General features: G+C 44.4%; 2 protein-coding genes across 5 annotated transcripts; both read left to right on the forward strand.

Annotated features, from left to right (window-relative positions):
- On the forward strand, nt 1-17,658 carry LOC118311171 (cyclin-Y). 4 transcript variants are annotated; one of them, XM_035634772.2, is made up of 11 exons: nt 1-162; nt 10,989-11,063; nt 12,187-12,204; nt 12,451-12,485; nt 12,712-12,806; nt 12,914-12,949; nt 13,529-13,586; nt 13,924-14,043; nt 14,129-14,295; nt 14,703-14,865; nt 15,581-17,658. In XM_035634772.2, exons 1-11 carry the CDS (start codon nt 9-11, stop codon nt 15,695-15,697), a joined length of 1,038 nt encoding a protein of 345 aa, XP_035490665.1. In that variant the 5' UTR covers nt 1-8; the 3' UTR covers nt 15,698-17,658. The 4 variants fall into 4 exon arrangements, with proteins under 4 accessions (XP_035490665.1, XP_035490666.1, XP_035490668.1 ...); XM_035634774.2 differs by lacking the exon at nt 1-162 and adding an exon at nt 3,463-3,678; XM_035634773.2 differs by lacking the exon at nt 12,187-12,204.
- Nucleotides 17,659-18,053: 395 nt separating this feature from the next.
- Nucleotides 18,054-20,489, forward strand: LOC118311090 (gap junction delta-4 protein-like). The gene is made up of 2 exons (XM_035634644.2): nt 18,054-18,275; nt 18,983-20,489. Exons 1-2 carry the CDS (start codon nt 18,221-18,223, stop codon nt 20,077-20,079), a joined length of 1,152 nt encoding a protein of 383 aa, XP_035490537.2. The 5' UTR covers nt 18,054-18,220; the 3' UTR covers nt 20,080-20,489.
- Nucleotides 20,490-21,673: the final 1,184 nt, after the last annotated feature.

Here is a 21,673-nt window from a genome sequence, read left to right on the forward strand (position 1 = left end):
GGGGGGAGATGGGGAGCACGACCTCTTGCTGCGTGTCTGCCAGCCCCAAGCTCCGCAGGAACACCCACTCCAGGCTGGAGTCGTGCCACCAGGAGTCGGAGCTGAGCCGGGAGGAGACGGGATGCAACCTGCAGCACATCAGCGACCGGGAGAACGTGGACGGTAACCAACACAAAAACCCATAACAAAAAGTTTTGAATGTGTCGACTTTACGAAAAAGCAAACTCGGTGATATGAAGTTACACGGTGGAACCTGGAAAACGGGCTGTAAGGAAGTGGAGATGAGAGTTCCAACCAAAACAATATTTTAAAACACAATTGTTCCATAAATGGAACCAAACTGATCCATTGGGGACCAGAAGAAACACCATAGAAATATAAAATCTGTTTCTAATGATGTGGTCCCCCCCCCCCCCACAAAAAAAAACAGAATTAAATTCAACAACATTTTGGAAATTTCCTTTTTAACTCACTGAAACACACGAAATGAGATCAGAAGCTCATAAAGTCCAAGGAACATGATATCAGAGTATCGGCCTGAATATGAACTCAATCATTTTTATTTGACCTCAACAATCAGCCATTCTGTGTTTGTCTACATAAGGATGAATGTGTCATCAACAGTCCTGCGAAGTCTGGCTGCTTCCGTCCTGTCATCTGTTCTCGTCGTCGTATGGTTAATAAACTCACTGGTTTCGGCCTGTAAAATGTCAGACGACATGGATTTCTTAGTATTTGTCTGAAGGCACCGTGTGTTCGACTTGCTTGTCTTGTCTGAAGTCCAAACTTCTGGATCACATTTCTGTCAGCAGCAACACAAATCGTGTGTAAAGGACCAATACAAGCTCACGTGATTCGGTGTCAAGAAAAAAATTGGTCTTAAAATGACGATATTATTGCTCATCGCGATCATTTCTGGGACGATATGTCGCGCAACAACAAAAAGAAGTTATCGTGACGAGGCTTATGTAAGAGCTGGCTATATAAGTGGTAATAGGGTCGTCTATAGTTTTCAAAATACAGTATTACAGTAGCAAGTGATCCTCTGATGATCACCTTTGACCTCCTCTTGTGCACCTTCCTCGTATCCCGTCGTCTGTCGGCGTTAGTGAGTGGCTGACGGATCTACGGAGCAGCCGTCATGCGTCCATCTTTCTTCTTCTTCTTCTCCCATGTGTACTCCCATACGGCGAGAGGTACACGGAGCTGCAGACAACATCCTGTTCGCCAGGGGCCGACTCCTTTGTGCGTGCTCTTTGTTTTCCAGCCCTGTGCATGAAAGGAACTGCAACTGTGGAGCGCAGCCCCCACCCCCCCACCCCCCCTCCCCTCCACTGACACATGCTAATATGCATTACAATTGAACCATTCATACTGCAAAGTGTCCACTCAATGGGCTGCTTATTTGCGGCCAACAGCCTGGCATCACGTAGGAAATGGATTTTTTTCCCCCTCCGAAACTGTACAATATCCATTATTTGGAAAAATAAGTAAATTGTGTCGACTCTTTTGGGATTAGTTTGCTAAGATTTGGACCTCGCGTGTTGTGTTAGACCCGTAGGTCTTAATGGTTTGAGAGACTGGAGACTGAATATAATATTTGTTATTAGTGTTCATACATCAACAGCGTATAATTACATAAAACTATGTTGTCATTTTAAAACTAAAATGATCTCCGTCCAGAAAAGTGCTTTAGCTCCATCTGAGTTTTAATCCTCGCCGTCCACACAAACACACCTGAAGACGAACGTCACGTGACCATTCACGAGCACTTTCTGGTATAAACAGGAAGTAGATTGTCAACTCTGCAATCGAAAATACTCCGAACGACAAACGACGACAATCGTGATCAGAACGCCGAGGGATTTTCTTTTTCGTGGAACTTAACTTGATGTGTTAACAGCGTCCTCACCAGGAAATTGGCAGACGCAAGCGTAGCGAGAGTGATGCGTTTTAAAAGGAAAACGCAGTAATGTGGACGCAGCCTTGGAATGAGGCCTTCTCGATTAATCGAGACAGATTTATCGATTATGAAAATAATCGTTAGTTGCAGCCCTAGAATACAGAAGGTAAATCATGCCCTGCCTCTGTCCTGCGTGCTCTTCCCAGGCGCCACTGAATTCTTCCGGACAATGTTCCTGTTGTGTGTGAACGCGGCTGACACCAGTCAGTCTCCTGCTGCGTTCGCTGTATTCTCACGTGGGCACACTCGGGACATTTCCCCGGAAATCTCACAAGGTGACTGGAGGGAAAATGTACAGAGCAACGTTTGCGTGCTCACGTACAGCACAGCCCCTCCGGGGCATTTCAGGAAGACGTCTGGACTTCGGTGCATGTCTGAAGGCGGCTTCTGTGTCTCCAGTGTACTGCCAAAAAGAAGTGCATCCCTGTGATCGAAGCATGGCGATGATACACCTGCTGTCCATTGATCAGCTTTATCATTTCCTCTTGTAAAACTTGCAGCTTACACTCTGTCTGCCATTTGCGGATGCTATTAACTGCAGTGCTTTGTATTACAGCGGATGATTGTACTGCTGCTATGGCTCCAGTTTCAGTGGCGGGGCCGGTGATATCAGTGCCAACGTTGCACAGCGGAGTGGAATATTGTTTGTCTTCTTCTTTTTGGATCATTAGTTTAATAGGATGCACAATTGCCTAGAGTGTAGAGCCAGACGCCGTTCTCCCCCCAGGGCGGAGGAAACATGACGTGAAGGAGATTCAGAGGCGGATGATTGACATTCAGCCGACGCATCTTGACGGGGCTGAAGACGACTCGTGCTGAGAGGCCGTCTGTCTCAGCGGCGCCGTGATTGAGAGCCGGAGCGTGTCTAATGTGTCGGCTCTGTTACGAGTTCCAGAATGATGGAGATTAGTGGGCTTCATTAGGATCTGCATCATCGAGAATACAACACCCCCCCCCCCCAAATGAAAAGGCGGGACAGGCAGCTGTGAGCCTGTGTCAGAGCAGATAGGAGAAACCTCTTGGGACAGATGATTGCCAAGCGTTAACGCCTCAATTTGGAGTATGACATGCTGCGTTTAAAGACATTGTCTGCTCCGGATTGAATGGGCTGGATTTTGTGCAATAAAAAAAAAAGTTGCTAACACTCAAAAGTTAAAGAGCAATGCATTTATATTTTGAATTATTATTTGTCGTCTGCTAATTTGTCCACAGAGAAGACACACCAGGAGCAATTTTTTTTTTGTGTGCCTATTATAAATTGTCATTCAGTGTAGTGAAAATAGTCCATCACACTTTCCCAGAGCCCAAGACAACTTCGTCAGATCGATCCCCAAATATCTTAAATTTACAATGATATCAAACGGAACAGCATATTTTAAAAAAATATTTTGAGAAGTATTATTTTCCCCTCCGGCAAAAAACCCAGGTTCAATCACAACCGATTATCTGATAATGGGCGGGGTTTATACCACGACGCGGACGGTCGGAAGCGACTTTTGTAAACAACCAAGATGGCCGCCACCGATGAGCGCGCATTTGACCGAAAGTACCCGACGTCTTCAAATGTCTCCAGCGTCGCTAAACAGACAGTCGCGCGATTCTTGCGCGTCCGTCGGTGACTCCTCTTGGAAATCGAAAATGAACCGAGAGGTGCCAGGCTCACACCCGGCTAGCAGGACATGGTTTGGGTGGATTGGTGGGGGTTTCTGTCTGTGGTGAGTAGCGCGTCCGTTCCGCTGAAAGCTAGCAAGCCGGAAGCTAGCAAGCCGATGCTAGCAAGCTAACAAGCCGAAGCTAGCAAGCTAACAAGCCGAAGCTAGCAAGCTAACAAGCCGAAGCTAGCAAGTAGAAGATAACCTCAGGGTTGTTATGTTGGCGGAAAATATTTCTCTCGACGTCATTCGACAAAGATGATCCTCATGTCTAATATTCAGCGAATGATAATTACTTTTTTTTTGCTGGCAAAATCAAACAAGGACAAATTAAAAAAAGCAAAATGAGTCATTGAGGTCTGGAAATTGTAGTCTTGCTGTTAGCAGCAGTGCTAATGCTACGTACTAGGGCTTCAAGCCATTCAATGTAGCATAATATTTGTTTCCCAAATTCCTTTTTTTTCATTTCATTTATCATTTACCTTATTATCATTTCAAAAATCCACCAACTCTTAAAGTCGTAGGAACTCTACAAGTAATATGTCACTAAGGTCGTGTGAGGATGTGCAGTGGAAGTTCCGCCCTTGGGTTTGATCACAGTTGTACAAGCTGCTTAATGGAGGATTATTATTCCTTGTTTGGATGAGCTGTCACTCAGAAGAAACAAAAAAACAGGATTACAAGGTTCAAGGAGTCATGAGGGGAAACCTGGAAAGATGATTAGGATTTTGAAAATTGTTCGTCTCCTTCTCTTGGTGCAGTGGCGTTTAAGTGAAATTGCAGTGAGTTGATTGTTTTATGACTGTATATGAGATTGTCCTATGTTGGTATTGTAGGAAACTTCACCTGGAATATCATCGTCATCCTTGTACATTGAGTTTGATTGAGATGTGAATGACGGACAGTTGTCTGTGTGAAATCCTCCAATGACCTCCCTGCAGCGACGTCGAAGTGATAATCGCCTCAGCATCACTTCGCCGAGCCGGAGCCTCGGAGGCTTGAGTTTCAGGAAAGAGCTTAGAGCCTAGAAATTGGAAATTCTGTCAGGTTTTTTTCTTTTTTGCGTCGCTCTCATATTCTCTTTGGAGAGGCAGATTTGGTCGACACCAATACTGGTCCTTGGCAGTAGAAAGTGCTATTGGTGAAGATCTTAGCAGTCAAGATTAGAAGCTGTTTTAAACATTTTAGAACGAGGACTCACGTCAGATTGCAACCGGAATGAGGTGAATTCAGTCAAAGCAAGTCCATGTCACAGTATAGTGACATGTGCAAAAATGTACAGTAGCAGAATCTCAGAAATATCAGTTACACACGAACAAGTAACCGTGGCAACAAAAGCACAAAAGAGTGTGTTCAGTTGAACGTGGCTGCGTTTTATATTTGATGAATTTTACTTTTATTTTGTTTGATAAAAATAACTTATCTAGTCTCTCAAAACTTATATAGCCTCTTGGTGAAACACATAAATGCATACATTGTTGTTTCAGTTATTTAGTCCAAAAATTACAAAATCGTGTGCCCTTTGATTTTCAAAATAAAAGCATAGTATACCATAATGTACATTCACTTACACAGCTGATATGAGCTGGTTGAGGATTTTTGCTCATTTCCACTCTCTGGTGTCCCACGGGTGAACACACAGTGAGTGTAGATCTGAGATACAACTATTTGAAACGTCTATAAGTTGTATACAGTAGAACGTGGTAAAGGAGGAGACAGCGACGCCGATGACCACCCTGCCTGGAGGACGGACGGATGGAGGGAGACGGAGAGACAGAGCCATCATATGATGCGCCTCTCTGTGACAAAGCCCACTTGTGTTGTCTCTCTTGAGACGAGTGTTGTTTCTGTGAGCCATCGCGCGTCAGCTGATGCTCTTATATTTAGACAGTGTATGTACTATACGGGTGGAGGGAAACTGGCTTTCGGTTGGTGTTGTTGGTAGTTGTTGTTTTTTTCCCTAGGGAATTTGGGGTGGACTGAGAGTCCAGGAAATGCTCATCATTAAAATTAGAATGTATGTAATATTTTAGAAATTGAACCCTGATGCTGCTGGCAGGTAGTCGGGCTGCTTTTTGTCCAAACGCTCATTAATATATATATATCACATGTAATATAATGTGGAGTTTCCTTTAAAGGGGGAAGGCTTGCCATTTTATCAGATACAGGGTGTTGTCACTCAACGTCCTTTAAAATGCTGCAACATTTGTTCGACCATCATTTACTGTGATTCATAAATTATGGATATTTTACTTTTTGTGGGGGTTTTTTGAAACGGCCCCTGTTGATTCCCTTCTTTGTTGCGTCGAGTGCTCTCGGGGAGTTTTCTTTTGGTTTCTACCAAACACGGAGTTAATCTTTGTTTTTGCATAACAGATGAAGAGGGGTGAGGTTGTGGCGCGGACGGTGTAAATGTTAAACCGATAACTTCCCAGTTAACAACCTCTCTTCTTTTCTCACTTTGTCACACTGTCCCTCAACAGTCCGTCTCTTGTGTACTTTAAATCTCGCCCCCGGGCTTGACCTTTCACCCCTTACTCACCCTGTGTCTGTTATGAATCATCAATCAGACTGCATAGGAATATTTTACTATATTGGATGTAGCTGTCCTGTTGCAGTAAGTGTAGCTTGCTATTTAGTGTTCTGCTTGTGTAAGACTTCAAATAGCTCAGCCTTAAATGCCTTTTTCAACCATGATATTCTTTTTCAAAGTTTGGTCCGGGGAGAATAAAGTGATATGACACAGTTTTGCTAAAGCAGCACAATAATACATCCAATTCTTACTGTCGAGCCACATCAAGGCCCAACAGTGGTTTTATAACAGCAGCAGCAGCAGTCATGTGTTTCACCAGGGACAGATGGTTCACAGAGGAAACAACTATATTAAAGCTTCAAGTCATAAAAACACCCGAATTGACCCTGAGAGTCACCCCCCCCCCCCCCCCCCCCCCCCCCCCCCCCCCCCCCCTTCTCTCTTATTCGGTCACAATGTCGGATCAGGCTTCTCACAGCAGCAGAGTCCTTGTCTGATTTATTGACTAGTAATGAGAGACTAATCTTCCCCAGTTCACACCAAGACCTCCTCATCTTTCTGATTAGCACTTCTGACAGGCTTTGAGCTGATGTGGCCGAACCCCCCCCCCCCCCCCCCCCACACACACACACTTAAAAGACAATGTGATTTACAGTAATGATGACTAGATCTTCCAGCACCGTGTCCGTCCTCGTTATGAAACCAATCGAAACCAAAACCCCACCGTCAGACTGACGCAGCATGAATCTGCGTCATCTGACTTGGCCCTTGTGACCCCCCCCCCAACCATGCAGGGTCAGATGCTGGTTGAACACGCCGTGCGCTCCTTGTTCACATCTTCCGATGTGTAATTCGTCTCACTCCCCCCCCAACAACCACCACCACTTCTATCCAGATCACAGGAAACTTAAACCTGAGGCGCTTTGACACAAAACAGAAATAACTGTTTCCTGCCTCTCAAACTGAGCTGATGCTCGTCGTCTTAAAGGGCCAGTGAGCGATTTTGTTTCGTTGTCGATGTTTTGATGGAACCCGCAGCCTCGGGTACGGGACGCCGACGCGCTAACCACAAGGCCAAAGCCCCCGAGTGGTAGCGTCCGTCGCCAGCACGTCTCTTAAAGGGGCAGTAAGCGATTCAAAATCCAGCAGCGTGTTCATGTGAAGCGATTTGTTGGTCCACAACTGTGTGTGTGTGTGTGTGTGTGTGTGTGTGTGTGTGTGTGTGTGTGTGTGTGTGTGTGTGTGTGTGTGTGTGTGTGTGTGTGTGTGTGTGTGTGTGTGTGTGTGTGTGTGTGTGTGTGTGTGTGTGTGTGTGTGTGTGTGTGTCAGGTCAGTGCTGTTTGTTTAACCTCGTTCTCTGCCACTCTGGACCAATGTTCAGTGTGTGTGTGTGTTTATGTACGAGTGTTGAAACAGTATGAGGCGAGTTGAGAAAATGTTCATCTGTTGTTCAACGTGGGAGATGATAATGACAATTAAGCAAATGTTGAACACGACCGGCAGGACTGATTTAAAAAAATTAAATCACGTCTTTTTAATATTTTAATATTCAGCACATACGTGATCTGAATCCTGTGTTCATAGCGATTCATTAATTGAGTTTAACCAGAAATCCAGGATCCTTTAACCGGTTTTACTTGTTTAATGAATATGACAATATCAGAAATCAACCCCCATGAAAAAAAAGGAAGTGAGATATTGTTGTTTATCTTTCTTTTTTTTTATTTCTTATAAATCTGTCAATTTACTGAAATGCAGAGCTCAGGTCATATAATTCATCCCAGTACCACCATAATGTGGTTTACTTACATTTAACATTATATATATACATACATACAAATTTCAAAGTCACACTCTCCCAACTCGCCTCTGTTATGAAACCAGTGGAGATCAACTTGCGTGACTGAACAGTGAAGATGTTCATCGGCCGCCGCGTGGGAGCGAATCAGGGTTCATGCGAACACGGATTCTCGACAATAGCTCTGGGAAAACATTCACGCGGCTGCACAGACATCGCAGATCGCAGATGCATGTCATGTTGTTTTCAGACGCCGAGCTGCTCTCATGGTCGATAACCACAGTAGGCGAAGCCCGATAATAACTACAGTACAAATAATAATAAAACAAATTGCAGCCTGTATTAAAATGATAGAGATTTCCCTCTGGCAGAAATCTTGCCGGTCCAATCACAACCGTTTATCAGATAATGGGCGGGGTTTATACCATGAAGCGACCTCGTGTAAAACAACCAAGATGGCTGCCGCTCATTTCACATTTCTCCCCAAAAAACGGCAACGCTGGTTCACAGACGTCTCCTCTCCGCCCTGGTCTGTTGACATGTTCTGGTCTGTCGCTCAACAGACATCACGTGATTCGTTGCTCTCACTGGTTGTAGGTCTGTCCAATTGCGTCCGGAGGCATGTAGGACCTGCGTCCGTTGGTAACGCACCTTGTTAAATCCAGAATGAACCGAGAGGTCCCGGACTAACAGGGATTCGAGCGTTGTTAGACTATAGGATTTTTTTGTGTCCTCAACGCAAAAAACAGCCTGTGGTAACCGATGGTAACTGATCAGCGGCGGGGTGTTGCTGAGACTGCCACATTCAAGGATACGCTGCTGCTTACTCCTCAGACACTGCCGCAGCAGGATGAAGACACAGAATCCAAACCACGTCCATCACAATACTTTAACTCTGATGCCTACAAGGAGTGAGGAATATATGACAAAGTGGTTAAAGGACAACTTTTAGGAAGGGAACAAATAACATCGTTGGAAACACTAAAGTGCAATTATGGCCGGGGGCCGTTGAGAGCCGGGCGCGCTTGTTGTTAATTCATTATGGACGAGCAGTAAGGCGGGGGGGGGCGGGCGGGCGGGTCTGCCACCCGATAGGTCAGCCGAGCCTCTCCCGTTCCGCCGCGCAGATGCCGACCGCGAGTCTTTCTTTAACGTTCACCTGAGGTGGCGACTATCAGATGTCCAACACTCGACACCCGCTGCTGTGCATTGTGGGAAACCCCGGCAGGGTTGGAGCCCCGTGCTGCAGATCGAGACCTGTCAGATTTATTCAGCAGAAAATGCTTTAAGCAATCGACTGAGTGGAGAGAAAAAAAACCTTGTTTTCAATCCTTTTACCTCAGGGTCCTCCGAACATCATGAATTTGCATGATGTTTGAATCTGTCCTATTTTTTTGCCCTGAAGAATATAAATGTTCCATATTGCAGTGTGCAGAGAAAAGAAAAAATAACATATTCAATATTCTCGCTATGAACAGTGTCCAAACTCAGGTGGAATGTGATTCATAATCCCGTCTATACAAACCAACAAACAGATTTCTGTCGGGAAGAAGTTTATCGCGATATTGTCCGACTCGTATTAAGATCACGTGTCGACCATCGAAAGGAAACGATTATTAATAATTATTTTTGTACAGACACACTACAGTAGCGGTTATGTAAAATATATGTTTTGTGACCACAGAGATACGACGACAAAGGTGAATAGTAAATCCCCTTCAGATGATCCTGAAGCACATTCTTCTGGACAGGATTATATATCATACTTCTGTTGGCAGACAACGGCAGTTTTTGAAAAAAAAGATTTATGAGTTGGATTCCGGTCGTTCCTTTCACAGAGAGGCAGCACCGGTTGATCGGCCACGCTGCTCCTCCTGCGGTCCACACTGTGACCAAGTAGCCCGGATCTGAATCTTGATCTCGGTCCGGGTCGGATCGTAAGGCGTGAAAAAAAAGCCACAGTGGGGAGAGGAGGCAGCTTTCGCAGTTGATGTGAACCGTTGTTATCTGTGTTATCGAATTTGCCGCGGCTATTTACAAGGACACAAGGCAACAAAGCATTTTTTGGCCTGTTTGATGAGGGAATACATTTTCAGAGTGCTTCCCTTCGTGCTTTATAAGACACACACACACACACACATACACACACATACACACACACACACACACACACACACACACACTCACACTCACACTCACACACACACACACACACGTCCGTGGCTCGTGCCCTCGGGCCATGACGCAGTCCAAATTAGTTCTGGATGGGAGCATGAATCAGGCCTGGATGTGTCTGTGAGTACAGAGGAACAAAATAAAACAAAAAAACAAGCTTACAGCCACATGAAAAAAAGGGAACAATGGAGGTGTATGATGATATAATCAATACAGATTAAGATGGGGAAAATAGTATATAATAATAATAGTTGCAACAGTTAATCGATAAGTAATCGATTACTAAATGAATCGCCAACTATTTTGATAATGGATTAATCGGTTCAAGTAGATTTTTATGATTTTCTTTTTTTAATTCTCTGATTTCAGCTGCTTACATGTGAATATTTTCTGGTTTCTTTGCTCCTCTGTGACAGTGAACTGAATATCTTTGGCCTGTGAACAAAACAAAACACCATCTTTGAGTTTTTGGAAACACGACGGCCAGTTTTCATCATTCCATGACATTTTACGGACCAAACAACTGATCGATTCTTCGAGAAAATAATCGTCCGATTAATTGATAATGAAAATAATCATTAGTTGCAGCCCTAGTACAATTTAGTGCGACTTGATTGGATATCAGGTCTGTTGGGCCGTACATTGTGTTTTTGTGATTGACTCCTAAAGCTTTTCTTAAAATTGCAAGTCCCTGGTACTGGTCAACAAACCTAACATCCGTCTACAGTACGTGATCGCTGTGTGCCGTGTTGATACACATAATGACCCAGTGTTGCTGTACTTGCAGGAACATTTAAAATGCCCGATTATTGTTGCCGCATTCACCAAGTGACACATCTGCTCTTTGTGTGTTGTTTTCTTTGACAGAGTTCAACATGGAGTTCAACCCGTCGGACCACCCGCGGGCCAGCACCATGTTCCTCAGCAAATCCCAGAACGACGGTGAGTAGCTTTGCCGCTGTGGCCGAGTTTTTAATGAGCGCGTTCGTCATCAGCGTGCGTCACGCTGAACCACGGCCGAGATCCTCGAACGCGATCAAGATAGTGAGGATCTGCAAAGAGATTTTCCATGGAGATGTAGAGTTTTCGTAGAGACTCTGACCTCAGAGCTGCCTCTTTTCATCACTGTGTGTGATCAATGAGAGTTTTGCTGGAGCTCATGGACAAAGCATTTGGGACTAATGTGATTGGGAATTCGTCGCGAACGGACAATTTGAAATTTTAAGTCCTAAAAAAACCCAGAGTCACATGTCGCTGATCCTTCCTCGTCTTTGAGGCTTTAAAGGATAAAGCTGATGTTATATCACACTTTTCTTAAAATGTATTTATTTTAATCAACTCATCCCCTGTGGAAATAAAACCATCAGTAAATAAATCTTCCTTGGAAATATTGTCTCCATAAATAACATTTGCAACGATATTTTGTTTCTGGTTATGTCATGATACTTGTTAATAATAATAATAATAATAATAATAATAATAATAATAATAATAAAGACATCATATAAATCCAGCCTGAAAATTCGAGCAGCTTCTTGTGACCCGTCGTCACAAGTTGAGTTGTTGTGGGCGGTTCAACCAGAGGCAAATGTTCACTTCTCAATTTGTTTGTTTCCAAAGAGGTGAAGCGCGCAAGTATGCAGAGCAGGAATCTGATTTTTCCCTCCACTCTTGTTAATGATTTCTTCTGACCTCTCATTTATCTTCTAATAACCACTGCTTCACTTACAATATGATATGATAAAATATAATGCGTCGGGTATTAACACGAATCCCGGCACCTTCAAATTGTTTCATGTACATTCTGTATATTCATATTCCTTATTCTTGTATAGTTTTGTGGTTCTTATATGTATCTTAAATCTAACATTACATGTATCAATATCTATCTTTCAGAGTAGAGCTGACAATGATCATACCTTGTGCGTTCTCCTGATTATTATTAATTTGAGACAAAATAAAATTCGTGCCTCACCCCCGAATGTTAATATGCAGCACAAGATATTTGTAACTGATCTTTGCTGTTGTCGCTTTATCAATGTTTTTTGGTTCCTCTTTTTTTCAGAGGTGCCTTTCAGGAACTGTGAGTAGTCGTCGTGAGTGTGACTTTGTCTCCCTCTAGTGGTGTAAAGGCTCCTTTTCTTCTCCCTCCGACTCTTCACCTCTCACTCCTCCGCAGTTCTGACTAAATGCTTCCTTCCTTTTTTCGTTTTGTTTGTCGTGAGTCGCAGTTCACATTGTAACGTGCGTTGTGCTGCTGGTGTGACGAGTGCCGGGTTTTCTGTTTGTGACCTTTATTGACAAAAACCTGCGTTTCTTTCCAAAACAGTGCACGAGAAGCGAAAGAGCCTCTTCATCAATAACGTGAGTGTGCGAGAGTTTTTATTTGTTCCTCTCCACAAATTTAACCAGCGATTTGTTGCTTTGTGTAAAAGAAATGTAAGACATCACATATATTCCTTGGTCTCATCCACTCCTGCGATACCCTGGCATATTGTATGTGGGTCAGGCAAAAAAACAAAACATGTACGCTCTAATAACACTCACCGTGCGTGTGTGTGTCCGTGTGCGCGTGTGCGTGTGTGTGTAGCATGGAACGTTGAGGCGGAAGTACAGCTCCTGCTCCACCATCTTCCTCGACGACAACACGGTCAGCCAGCCCAACCTCAAATACACCATCAAATGGTCAGAGCGCGACAAAAGAAAAATTCATTTATCTTGACGTGTCTCATTTCCCTTTTGATTTATACTAACACAGTTTTTTTTCTCTTCTTGTCTTTTTTTTTTTACAGTGTAGCACTGGCGATTTACTACCATATAAAAAACAGGTGAGGATTCTTTACCTGTAAATCCCAAAATGTAGATGCAGAAGCTGGTGGTCATTATTTCTTTGCATCAGCATTTTTGTTTGTGTAAACTTGTGTAAACTCTGATTTTGAATTTCTGCAAATATTTATATAGTACGTATATACATTTTTTGATATGTACAATTTTAATAATGTACTTTTGTCATTGTACAGTATTTTGTTTTGTGTAAGCGTGTCCTTTTTGTGTTGTGCTATTGTATTTGCATTTTGTTTGTATTTAGAAATTTTAAAAAATCGATTTTCTTTTTATGAATGACTATGATTATTTGTATTTATAGTTTAGTTTTATTACTCCTGAGGAAAACATTGAGAATTTTTATTTGACAAAAACCTTTTCAACAACAATCTTCATCTGTAACCATCAAAACAAATGTTTTCATACAGTAATCATCATATTCTCATCATAACGGAGATGTGACAACCATGTTAGCCTCTGTTCTGACCCTGATTTGATTGATTTCCTTGAAAACAATAGGTTAATATCTTCACTAACTGCTCATTTTCTTTTAGGACATATTAAATGTTATTGTCTCACTGTAGGGACACGGACGGAGGAATGCTGCTGGACATATTTGATGAAAAGCTTCACCCTCTCTCAGTAAGATCTCTGACTTCACTTCTCAGTGAAATGAAATTAGTTTGTATCTTGACAGAAGCAGAATTGTCCTTTTTCCTTTTGTTTAAAATTCTTATTTGGTTTGAATCTTCTTTACTTTTCTCTGCTCTCATCCCCCCTTTTTTCTCCTTTATCCCCTTTGTTAATCTTTACTTCATCTCGTCTCCTTTTCTGTTTCTTTCCCTCCTCTGCATCCAACTATTCTCAAAATTTCCTTTACCTCCCTTGCCCCCCTTACCCATTTCCTCCACTCCTCCCTGGCCACCACATTTCCCCTTCCTCTCTTCATCTTCTCCCCTCCTCCCCTCCTTCCAAACAGAAATCGGACGTGCCGCCGGACTACGACCAACAAGACCCGGAGCAGCGGCAGATCTACCGGTTCGTCAGGACGTTGTTCAGCTCCGCTCAGCTCACGGCTGAGTGTGCCATCGTCGCACTGGTACGACCTGTTTTAACCTCCCTCGTCCTCCTCCTGGTTTTCGGCCACGTCTCTCCGTTTACCCTTTGTCGTCGTCGTTGCGCAGGTCTACCTGGAGAGGCTCATGACCTACGCCGAGATCGACGTCGCTCCGGGCAACTGGAAGAGGATCGTCCTGGCCGCCATCCTGCTCGCCTCCAAGGTCTGGGACGACCAGGCCGTCTGGAACGTCGACTACTGCCAGATCCTCAAGGACATCACCGTGGAGGACATGTGAGTGACGGGCGGGCGGGGGGGGGGGGTCGTTTGATATTTGTACACGCGCTTTTTCATTCAGAATTAGGAGAGGGACATTAAGTTTAAGATTTTGATTCAGGATTAGAAATCAGATCGGGATTAGATTTGGAAATGAGTTCAGTATGAACAAAGATGATGGTGAAGATGAATTCCTTACAATAATTGAAATGGTTTTTTTTTTCTGGTAGATTTTAAATTTCATGCAGAATATCATAACCACAGACAAGTAGAATCAAGGGAAAGGATCAGGATCAGGACCGGCCCCTCCGAGGCTCAGCAACGTCCAGCTTCTATAAATAGTCTGGATTGGGGGGGGGGCGTATTTTTTATTTCTTTTATTTTGAAAGTCACACGTTTTGTGGATATCCTCGCCCGCGGAACAGGAACGAGTTGGAGCGGCAGTTTCTGGAGCTGCTGCAGTTCAACATCAACGTGCCGTCCAGCGTCTACGCCAAGTATTACTTCGACCTGCGCTCGCTCGCCGAGTCCAACAACCTCAGCTTCCCCCTGGAGCCGCTCGGCAGGGACAAGGCCCAGAAACTGGAGGTCAGGAGAATCTTTCTTATCATTTCACACTGTTCATTTCCCCCCCCCCCCCCCCCCCCCCACTCGTTCAGATATTTAGAGCTTCTGTGTTGAATGGTCGTGCTACGTCTTTCAGCTAAATCAAACCTTTTCATGTGTTCACACTAAGCTCATCATAGTTGTGCAACATTATATTGCAAACAACAACGTAAAATATATATAATAAAAAAAAAATTCAAATCTTAAATGACGGTTATTAATTGGCGATGAGGCTTAATTGAACAATCTTCACAGTTCTGTGTTTGTTACTGGTGCGGCACGGCGGTGCAGTGGTTAGCCACTGTCGCCTCACAGCAAGACCGACCCAGGCCCTACCGTGTGGAGTTTTCATGTTTGTCCCCGCGTCTGCGTTGGGGTTTTTTTCTGCAGGAACACCCACGTCCTCCCACAAAGACATGTACAGTAGCTTAGCTTAAGTAGAGACTCTGAAAATTGTACCGTAGGTATGAATCTGTGTTTTGCTTGTAAATATGCTGGCGGCCGCTCCAGGGTGTACGCCGCCTCGCGCCTCTCGCTCAGCTGGGATGAGCTCTTTAGTCGACCATGGGCCGCGTCAGTTTTCATCTGGATCTCCTCCTTTTGTAGAATAAAAATTCATGAGAACAATTGTAGAGATCCCTGTGAAAAGCATACGCACACAGTGGCCCTCATGAACAAGCGGTTGTCTTTCTTTCAGGCTATTTCCAGGCTCTGCGACGACAGGTACAAAGACGTTCGGCGAGCGGCCAAGAAGCGCTCGGCGAGCACGGACAATCTGTGTGGAGTCAGATGGGTCCCTGCGATTCTCTCCTAACCACTGGCAACAAAACAACGAAAAAAAGAAGCAACAACACAACATCTGTCGTTTTGGTGATGATGTGGTGAACTTTCTAACTCAACCCGATGCCTTCACAGTGCCTCAACTCAGCGATGGAACGAGAGAGAAAAGGGAGTTCCCTGGTTTGTTTCATCGCCTGTGGCGGAAGAAAATGACAGAACCTCCAAACTTCCTCTGGCGGCAGCGTGAACTTGCCTGAACGTAAAGACTCTCTCCGTTCAGTTATGACATAAGCTACCTTTCAAATGATCCTGGGACTTTTTTTTTTTTACAGTGAAGCGTATTATTTATTACACCTTATTAATTAAACCGATCCCTAACTGCAAAAAAATTAAAAACAGTAGCGTAGCACTGGAATTAGCACCCGGTTATTTATTTTTCCTTTCGACAGGTCTTAGGGAAGTTTTCTTCCTCTGGCCATCTTCGTATTCCAGGTTTTACAGTATTTTCTAGTTGCACATGTCGTCACTCAGGTAGTCTGTTTCGTATGTGAGTGGGTTTCTGATGCTCCTCATCTTGAGTTCATACCGAGGATTGAAACACACAAACGATGGGCTCGCCGATACGAGCGCGATCGGTCTCTGATATTGTAGGGACATGCACAATCAAACACTTACAGGCATAATACTGTAGGGCATGAAATACACACTGTCTTTTATCCACTATCCGTAATATTTTTGGCTATAGCTTAACATGTCTTTGTTAAGAAGTTGGAGCAGTTTATCAAACGTGATTAATTAATTTCTTTCCCTCAAGCCAAGTTGGATTTCAGACGCGTCTCTCTGCTGACATCTAGTGGCTATTTGAGCATTGCACACCACTACCTAGTCACGTTTGGGGATTTTTTTTTTAAACAGGGCAGCAAACATATTTCACATTTCTATCAGTGGTATTTGTTGGAGTGGGGTTTTTTCTTCCTCTACTCCCAGAATTAATGACAATTTCACGGCGACTATCCATCTAAAGTCGCAGTAAAAACAATATTTTGGTCCGAGACAAGACATCTGAAAAACAGATATGATGGATGCCACTCCATGTAAGTGAGTCAGATGTGTGTGAAGATATCCTGTTGATTGTGGGGGGAAGAAAAGAAAGATGCAAGGGATATTTTTGCACTTAACAAATGTTAAAGATTCAAATAGACTAAAAGTTCAACCTCAAACTTACAGAATAATCTACAGCTGTGTGTTCAGGTACATGGTGCAGATGGTTTTATCATAAATTTCAGTATTAAAGGAGCCTGATAACAATGCACTACAGATACCGTACAGTGGGGAAAATCTCTAGTCTTATTAAGTGATGTGAAACGTGACACTGATACTTTGGAAAAAGGGAACAAGGTTCAACTTTCCATGCTGCAGACTTAACCAAAGAAAAACTGCGCGAGCGCGTTGGCTGCGATCACGTCGTCAGGGATGTGACCAACAACAGATCAAAAGCCCAGGTCAGAGTCAATGAAAGGATCAAGAGTCGCTCACTCTTTTCCAGCACAAGGATAATTCATTAATTGCCTTCACGTCTCGGACACATTCTGATATTTGGGAATGTTAACGAAACCAAAAATAAGAATCATCTTAGTGCACTTGTTTCTCTGTTCAATCTCAGTATGAAGTCACGTTTTAATAAACCCTGACTGCTGAGCCAACAACTCGACGGTATTGAGACCGCTGACAACATTCTTACAATTTCTAATTGTATTGTATTTCCATTGTGCGTGTTAATTTTCATTTGAATCGCTTCTTGGCAAACTTAACTGATCAGGTTTCTCCCCCCGGTTTTTTTTTCTTGCCTCACTGAAAACTGAAGCAACTGAAACTACAATTGTTTTGCTGATTAACTTTGTACAGTGTATAAAACAAACAGACGCAGACAGGACCGTTGTAAATTGTTCATGGACTTGTGTTTTCAATAAAAGATTAAATGCTGTTGTCTAATAATACCGAGTCTTCCGAAAACTGATTTGTAGATTTAGGATTAAGAGCATTTTGTTTGTTTGTTTCACAGCACTGGCATTGGAATTAAGCTGCCATCGACTTTTCAGTGTCAATTAAATTATTAATAATCCTCTTAAGTTTTAAATTATTACTTTAAAGCAAATAACGGTTTGACATTAGGGCCATTAGGCCATTTGGCTGTCTGACCTGTGATGTTCCGTCATGAGCAATCGCCGTCATGCGATTGGTGGCTTCCAGTAAGTTTGACTGGTACCTTGACATCCCAACAATGCTTTGATGGCAGCCTGGTAAGAATAGCCCCCCGGCACAGGTCCTGGCCCCTGCAGGCGGCAGGAGTGTGGGGGGGGGGACAGTTACGGAGCATTAGAGGTGACTGGTGACGCGCACAGCTTGCCACTTAATACACTGTTGCTTCGGGACCAGTGGTGAAGGAGACGGCGACCCGGCAACAAGCGGCTGGGAAAGAAAAACCAAGACCCGGTTTTTAGGATTCGCCAAAGCTGTTCTTCGTGGAGGGGACCAGGCTGCTGGACAAGTGAAGACGATGGGGGCAATAGATCTACTCTTCATCACTGTCAGTCAGAACGTGTCCTTCGTGGGTAAGTTATTAAAATGCTATTTGATTATATTAGTATATATGGGTTTTTTTTCCCTTACAATTCCAAATTTTACAGTCTGATTTTAAACGTTTCCTGGTCTCATCAGCGTAAACGGAAACGTGTGTTTTACCCTTTCATCCAGACAATAAATTATAGTTTTGCATTGTAATGGTCAGTTGTGTTATGTTTGGCATTCTGATATTTCATATTTTTTTAGTTCCGTTATCTTCGGATTGTAGGAAACGATTTTCAAATTTGGCGGATTGGTGGGGAATGAGCCAAAAAATAACCCATAGATGGATAGATAGATAGATGGATAGATAGATAGATGGATAGATAGATAGATGGATAGATGGATGGATGGATAGATAGATAGATGGATAGATAGATAGATAGATGAATAGATAGATAGATGATAGATAGATAGATAGATGGATAGATAGATAGATAGATAGATAGATAGATGGATGTACTTTATTGATCCCACACTAGAAAAGAGGCAGATCCGGCCGGGATCAAGATCCAGTAATCTTTTTTCATTCTCTTTAAAATTGCAAGATAAGGCCTTAGCGGAGGTTCCACTCTCCGAGCTCCCATCTAGTTTCTTACATGTAACCTGTTGATGTCCTTAACATACTCAGATTACAAGACATAAACCTGCAGACATCGTATTGTACGTGACTCGGTCATCTCGTCTCGCCCGACAGGCAAAGCCTGGTGGATGCTGATGCTGGTTCTGCGTCTGCTCGTGGTCCTGCTGGCCGGCGTCCCCCTCTTCAGTGACGAGCAGGAGCGGTTCGTCTGCAACACCATCCAGCCCGGCTGCTCCAACGTGTGCTTCGACGTGTTCGCTCCCGTGTCCGTCCTCCGCCTCTGGCTCCTCCAGCTTCTTCTGCTCGGTCTTCCGCACGTGCTGTTCGCGACCTACGCCGTGCACAAACTCCTGTCCTACCCCCGGTTCTACAGTCGAGGGGCTTCGCTCGACAACTCCAGCTCCTCGAGGGAAGCGTCCTTGCACAGAGCTCCTCTTCATGGCCTCCCTCGTGAGTGGGCAGCGCCGCGGTTCTACTGCGCCTACTTCCTTGCCGTGATTCTACGGATGGTCCTCGAGGCGGCTTTCGGTGCGGGCCAGTATCTCCTCTTCGGCCTGTCCGTTCCAAAGAGCTTCCTCTGCTACGAGGCCCCCTGCACCTCCGGGGTCCAGTGCTACGTCTCGAGACCCACCGAAAAGACCCTGATGCTGAACTTCATGCTGGGCGTCGCCTCCCTGTCCGTTCTGCTCAGTCTGGTCGACCTGGTGAGCTCCACGAAGGCAATGGTGAGGTGGAGGAGGAAGAGGGCGATGATGCTGATGGAGGAGCTGAGTAGAGGAGAGCAGGGCAGCGCGTTCACCGCGACGACTGGTGCCGAAGACGGCGACGTTCTTCTGAGAAGGGGAATCAACTCGACAGACGCTGTGCGAGATGAAAAACGCGCCGCTGGTGTTGCGTCAACTGATGACCCCCACTCTACTAAAGGGAATGACGGACCCACCCTTAGAACTACTGTATCCGCCAACGAGACGATCCCACAAAACAGGGCGGATTTTCCTCGCGCACCTACTCCCGTGGGCAATCCGGTGCCAACTCACTTTGTCCTCCACAGCCATCTGAGACCGCCGCTGTCCCCTCGCCCGGACCGGGGGCCGCCGCTGTACCCCAGGATGCCGACACCCGTGGGTGCCACGAAGCTCAGCCCAGTGGGAACAAACTCAAGCCCGCAGTCTGATAGCAGTGACTCTCAGGACAAGCGGGCATGGGTGTAACTGGACAAAAAAAGAAAACGCTGTGAAAGCCCAGACATGGTGCTTTAACATTTTTAATTTTAAACACAAGTTCCTACACGGTTGAACTGTAAAAAAAAAATTACTATTTTGATTTTACAAAATTCAGTTCTAATCAACCAAGCTGTTTTCAGAAACGTAGCCTCTCGTAAAAAAAAAAAGAGCTATATGCTGTTAGCTAGCTTTCCAAAATGGCAGCCACGCAACATTAGCAACGGCTAGCTCGCTAGCTAGTGGGTGAAGCTCAAATCAGGCCGAGAAGTACAGTGAATATTGGACTTGGGTTCATCTGGTGGCCAGGAACATCACAAATAAAATGTGAATCTTGCATTGTGATAGCTAGCCAGGCAATCATTTGCATATGCGGTTGAACTTAAAAGGACGATTTTAGACATTGTGAACCTGCTAATTAATGTGTTTTTTTCTTATTAACAATGAATAAAATGACTTGTATGTTCTACAGAATTCTGTTCTAATCAACCCAGCTGTTTTTGGAAACGTAACCTTGGGTAAAGCCCGACTGCTAGCTAAGTAGCCTAGCTAAATGGCAGCCGCACAAAATTAGCAACGGCTAGCTCGCTAGCTAGTCGGTGAAGCTCAAATCAGGCCTGAAAGTAGAGTGGATGTTGGACTCGCGTTCATCTGGTGGCCAGAAAACACCACAAGTAAATGCTAATCTTGCATTGCGTCAGTCAGCTACAGGCAATCGTGCGCTAACATGTTTGCCAGCAACTTTGTTTTTCCAGCTTGCTCCCCGACCTCAAGACGCCACAGGCCAGCAAACGGCTCGAGGGCTCACGGGACTCACAGGTAACGAACATCTTCTGAACTTCATACGCTGCGTCTGCAACTTTATCGAGACATCAGCCGCCTCGTGTTATTATTATTATTATTATTATTATTATTATTATTAAAAATCCAACTGTTTGACACTGTTTGACTTCCGTACGGTCCACACAGGGCACGTCTCTTTTAACACCTGAGGCGGTTTTGAGTCTCTCAAACAAAACAGCGTCTAACCTTGACGCAGTCACAGCGCTCAGCTGTTGTCTGGATTACCGAGAGCTGGCAGCCACAACAGACACACTGACCCGACCTCCGACATCTCACATGACCACTCCACAAACCCCAGCCGTGACCCGACTTGCGACAACCCCCCCTCGCTCGCATGACTCAAACTCCTTCAATCTTCTCGCCGCCATCATTCAACTCGGCTTGCAGGCAAAGTTCCAACGTTTGACCCGACGTATCGCTGTCACATTTGGCTCCATGGTTGCTCAAATACTGTGTTCACGACATTTTCTTGTGTCTCAAAAGTGTGACGATTCAAAAAGCCGGCACAGGAAATGGGAGGAGGAATCTCTTTCTGTTAATAATTGGATTTATTGTATTGTATTGAGTTATTTTAATCCCAATAAAGATGACAGAGTGAAGGAAATATTATTCTGGCAGCAACAAATTCTCATCTGATATAACCTAACTGCAATTACTGGAATAGAAATTCTCACATCACTCGCGATGATGCACCAGCGCTTACCCCTGAGGCCACATTACAGCCAGTGTAGTAGCCATGACC

The sequence above is a fragment of the Scophthalmus maximus genome, chromosome 5 (assembly GCF_022379125.1).
Source record: "Scophthalmus maximus strain ysfricsl-2021 chromosome 5, ASM2237912v1, whole genome shotgun sequence".
Lineage (NCBI taxonomy): Eukaryota > Metazoa > Chordata > Actinopteri > Pleuronectiformes > Scophthalmidae > Scophthalmus > Scophthalmus maximus.